This window comes from Strix uralensis, chromosome 3 (genome assembly GCF_047716275.1).
Source record: "Strix uralensis isolate ZFMK-TIS-50842 chromosome 3, bStrUra1, whole genome shotgun sequence".
Taxonomy (NCBI): domain Eukaryota; kingdom Metazoa; phylum Chordata; class Aves; order Strigiformes; family Strigidae; genus Strix; species Strix uralensis.
Window position 1 is genome coordinate 12,593,060 of NC_133974.1, and position 4,467 is coordinate 12,597,526.

At 38.8% G+C, this 4,467-nt stretch overlaps 1 protein-coding gene across 1 annotated transcript; it reads right to left on the reverse strand.

Annotated features, from left to right (window-relative positions):
• Positions 1–1,225: 1,225 nt before the first annotated feature.
• On the reverse strand, positions 1,226–2,964 carry KCNS3 (potassium voltage-gated channel modifier subfamily S member 3). Its single transcript, XM_074864697.1, has one exon. It carries the CDS (start codon positions 2,816–2,818, stop codon positions 1,226–1,228), a length of 1,593 nt encoding a protein of 530 aa, XP_074720798.1. The 5' UTR covers positions 2,819–2,964.
• Between the last annotated feature and the right edge of the window lie 1,503 nt (positions 2,965–4,467).

A 4,467-nucleotide genomic window follows, 5' to 3' on the forward strand; every position in this document is an offset into this window, starting at 1 on the left:
AGCACTACTCCAGCCCACAGTACAAACCAGGAAAGCTGCCATCACCCACAGATGAGCTTTAGAAAAAGGAGCTGAAGAAGTTTCATATATGGGTGCCCACACACAGTGCCTACCCTACATCTCTGATGGGGGATATATGGTAGAGGAGAGCATGTCTGCACATCTCCGTTACTTGGCATTACAGCCCTAGATTGAGAACCAGTGCAGCCGAGATGCGGCTCACATTTGCTCCTACCACCGAGGCAGTAACCTCCAGCAAAGGAGCAGTGCTGACAGCAGGGATCAATAACTTCTAGACCACCACAGATGTCTGCTTCAGTGCCCACAAAACAAAGCCTCTGGGGAAGCCACCAGGGTGGTCTTAACCACAGCAGGATCCTCTCCAGGCACCAGAATTTCTCAGGTTCACAATGGCAGAAGAGGTGGCTAAACAGTATAATAAAATCCTGTCCTGCCTATGCTAGACACTTAATCCTGGGACTCGTGATTTGGACCTTTTAGGACCTGATAGAACTTGAGCATGCTGGACACTGGAAAAATATAGGCATAATGGGATTAATTTATTTTAACAAACTAAAGATGTATTGTGCTTTTGGAAAGAAATTCATAAATATTATGCTTCCATGGAGTAAAAACAATATGTACCAATATATATTCTGCCCCAAGTTAGGAAATGGGTTCCCAGCTCCAAGATTACATAAATGTGTTAGTGAGCACAGTTTTCCTTCTTTTTTCCTGATGTATTTGCAGGTAAAAACTTCACTGACTTGTGTGATAATTCTTACATGTTTGTAATATATCTCTACCTGAAGAGCAGTAAATTATAAAAGCAGATTCTGTATAAGATATCAGATTGCTGCAGGGGAAAAAACAACCAATAAAAAAAACAAAAAAAAACCACACCAAAAAAAAACCCCACAACACACCACAAAAACATAAAACCAAACAAGCACTGATCTCACATTTAAAACTGTTTTCCTGACTTTTTCTCCCAAAAAATGCATAACATTAGTTATGTAAAAACTAAACCGCCATATGAGGCATATTTTAAAGCCTCATATAAACAATGAAGCTTTTATGGCATCCTCAGAGCAAAGAATGTCCAAATATGGCTGAGAGTTAAGTACCCTGAGAATTAACTGCTCTTAATAAACTCACTGAAGTTTGTAAGTCCACATTTACCAAGAATCAAAAGAGAAATAAAGGGAAGAGAATGTGATTCAACTCATTTTCCTGTACCATTCTCTAAAGATGTTGTGTTATAAACATCCTCCATATCTTGGATGCTGGAGGCATCTGTTGAATCTTGGTCGCTGACAACAATTCCTACTGAAGAAAGGCTAGAAATGAATGAGTGCATCTTTTTTGCATAAATATCCCTAATGTTAAAATAAGGTAGGTCATTACATTTCTCTTTACGATCATTGTTGCATTGGTCTGGATCAATGTCTTTTTGTTTTTGATAATACTTAGAAAACTTATTGAAAATAATGGTGATTGGAAGCGCTACCACTAGTATCCCACAGATAATGCATAGGGTGCCAAGCAGCTTTCCAGCAAGCGTGACTGGGTAAGTGTCCCCATAACCAACGGTGGTCATGCTGATGGTTGCCCACCACCAGCAGACAGGGATGCTGTGCAGTTCTGATGAGTCATCATCTTTCTCCACTGAGTAGACAAGCACTGAAAAAATAGAAATCCCAACAGACAAAAACAAAAGCAGAAGTCCAACTTCCTGATAGCTATGTCTCAAAGTGGCACCTAAAGACCGCAGTCCTACAGAGTGTCTGGCCAGTTTCAGGATGCGAAATATCCTCATTAACCGCAGGATCTGAACCACTTTCCCCATGTTTTCAATATCTTCACTTTCTTCTTCTTTTGTGTCCACAGCCAGTGTGGCATAAAATGGGATAATAGAGACAAAGTCTATGATATTCAGCGGTTTCTTCCAGAACTTCTTTTGACTTGGAGCGGTGATGAGCCTGATCACTAGCTCAGCAGTGAACCAGATGATGCACGTGATCTCCACAGCTTCCAACACAGGGTCTTCAATCTCCCTGTCATTGGCATCCAGCCTTTGAAACTCTGGCATGCTGTGAATGCACATGGCCACAATTGATGCAAGGACAACACTCAGGGATGACACAGCAATTAACTTGGCAGACAAGCAGTATGCAGGATTTTCCATTCTGATCCAGATCTTCTTTCTTATTTCACCAAAACACAGATTGTCAAACTTTTCCAGCTCTTTATCAAATATGGATGACTCTTCATTAGAGGAGTCTATACTTCTGTCATTGCTCTTCTGATCCCAGTCTTTCTCAGGACCTTCTTCTTTCCTTTCTTGGTACCGATTGCTGCAGCAGGAATCAATAAACAGCTCATTTATCCCCCAGTACTCTATTTCCTGGCAGAAGGAAAAGACACAAAGTTCTTCCATGACATGAAGTTTGCCCGTATAGTAAAAATTCAAAACATATCGGAACAAGGAGGGATTCCTGTCAAAGTAATATTCCTTGTCTGCAACACTGTAATCATCACACAGTTCTAGAATAGCCTCTTCTGAGTGACATTTAAGAAGTTTCCCAAGTCTGGTATGGGGAAATCGGAGCAAGGTGCTTTGATCCACCGATTGCTTAAAGCCACCTACATTTAAATTGATAAGTTCTGCATCTTTCCCAGGTCTGCGGAAAAATTCACCATAAACCATTTTGAACAGATGAGTTCCACTGCTGGTGCCCAACAAGATTACATTGAACCTAAAAAGAACATAAGATATTGTTAGAGCATTTAATTCCATTTTGATCTTGTGACACATTCTTTTTTCCACCTCTGGTTACTGTGAAATGCTATAACAAAAAAAAAAAAAAAAAAAAAACAAAACCCAAAATGATGAATACCATTACTCAGCATTTCACAGAAGTAGGTTTAAATCACTTTGATGGTTTAATACAGCTTTAGCAAATTTGAAAGCAATAGGCTCCAGTTTAGCTCTCCTTAATTTTTTCTAGTGTGGAGGAAGAATACCTAATTCATCAGCAGATCAGTCTCTTTTCAACTATCATGTTGAAATTAATAGTCACAAAATAAGTTTACTTCAGTGACAGAAAAAATCTTTAGTTTAAAGACAGAAAGCTTGTCAATCCATCAAAACATTTAGCACAAAGCTTAAGAGCAGGTGTCTCTCAATTATGGTTTCAGTAGAGTTGTATTGATTTATATGATGTTGCAATTTATAATCCACTACTTTTGATGTTATCTGCTTAATGTGAACTGCAATTACTTCTGTTGTCATATCAATTAATTTCTTTCTAGTCATACACAGAAGAGCATTATGTATTCTTGAAAACACATCAAATATGCATTTAAAGCTTTCCAATACCTGACTTCAGAGTTTTGACTGGTACATATTTGGGTATCTGCACTCCCTCAAGGTATTTTTCTACCTGCCTTCCTACTCACCTGGAGTGTCACAACCCTCTTATGACCTTGTTCAGTTCCAGAAGCAACTCCTATTCTGCCACAGCATAGCCACAACCACTATGGTAATTATGAGAAGTTGGTGTTGAAATGTCATTTCTGGAAACAGGAGCTTCCAGAGATGGAACTTCCACAGAAATTTTGCCTCAGCAAGTAACTGTGGATACCTGCAGATAGACAGAAGGACATTTCAATGTTTCCATATTTTACTGTAAGTTAAATCATTCAGCTGAAACTGCATTCAAAAAGGCAGATGTAGTTACCAGAAAATAAGTTAATTTTTTCAGAACTTAACTCCTGTTTTCCTTCTAAGGAACAGTTGTTTTCAAGCCAAAATTGGCAGTTGTTACACTTGTCATGAGATTACATATAACTTCTGATCATGCGAAGAGCAAATTTTTTTGATCTCTGACACTTAAACATTAATTGATGTATACTAAGCTAATTTATTTCAATTTAATATGAAAGTCAGTGAATTTTAAATGTGACAAGAGAGCATCATAATTCTCAAGTCCTAACAGATGGACTCATATCATGCAAAGAAATTGCCTTGGTGTTCTTTAATGGCTTAGGGAAGCTACTCAAGGAAAAGAAATTTCTATACCTGTCCATCTTTCAGTGACGCCTGCAATAGCACCAATTATGATTCCAAGCTGGGACATGTTAGAGTTTGAATATTTTTTGCTGCTCCTCAAGGTCTCCTGAGTCAGTTAATGAAGGTCATTAAGGTTATATCTATTTTCCTGTTTGTAATGTGTGCACCATGATTGCATCCCTGCTGTATATTGGCATGAGAGATGAGCACCAGCACTGCTTTACATAAAAGAAACCTGGGCAGTTGACTCAAACAGGAGTCACTGTAGACTTTAATAAGTGCCATAGTGGATGGTTGGGATACTGGGCCTCAAGGGTGAGCCCCATTTTACACCACCAGAACAAGTAGGAGGCAAAATAAAAAAAATAAACCCACCTCACAGTCTTTATTCA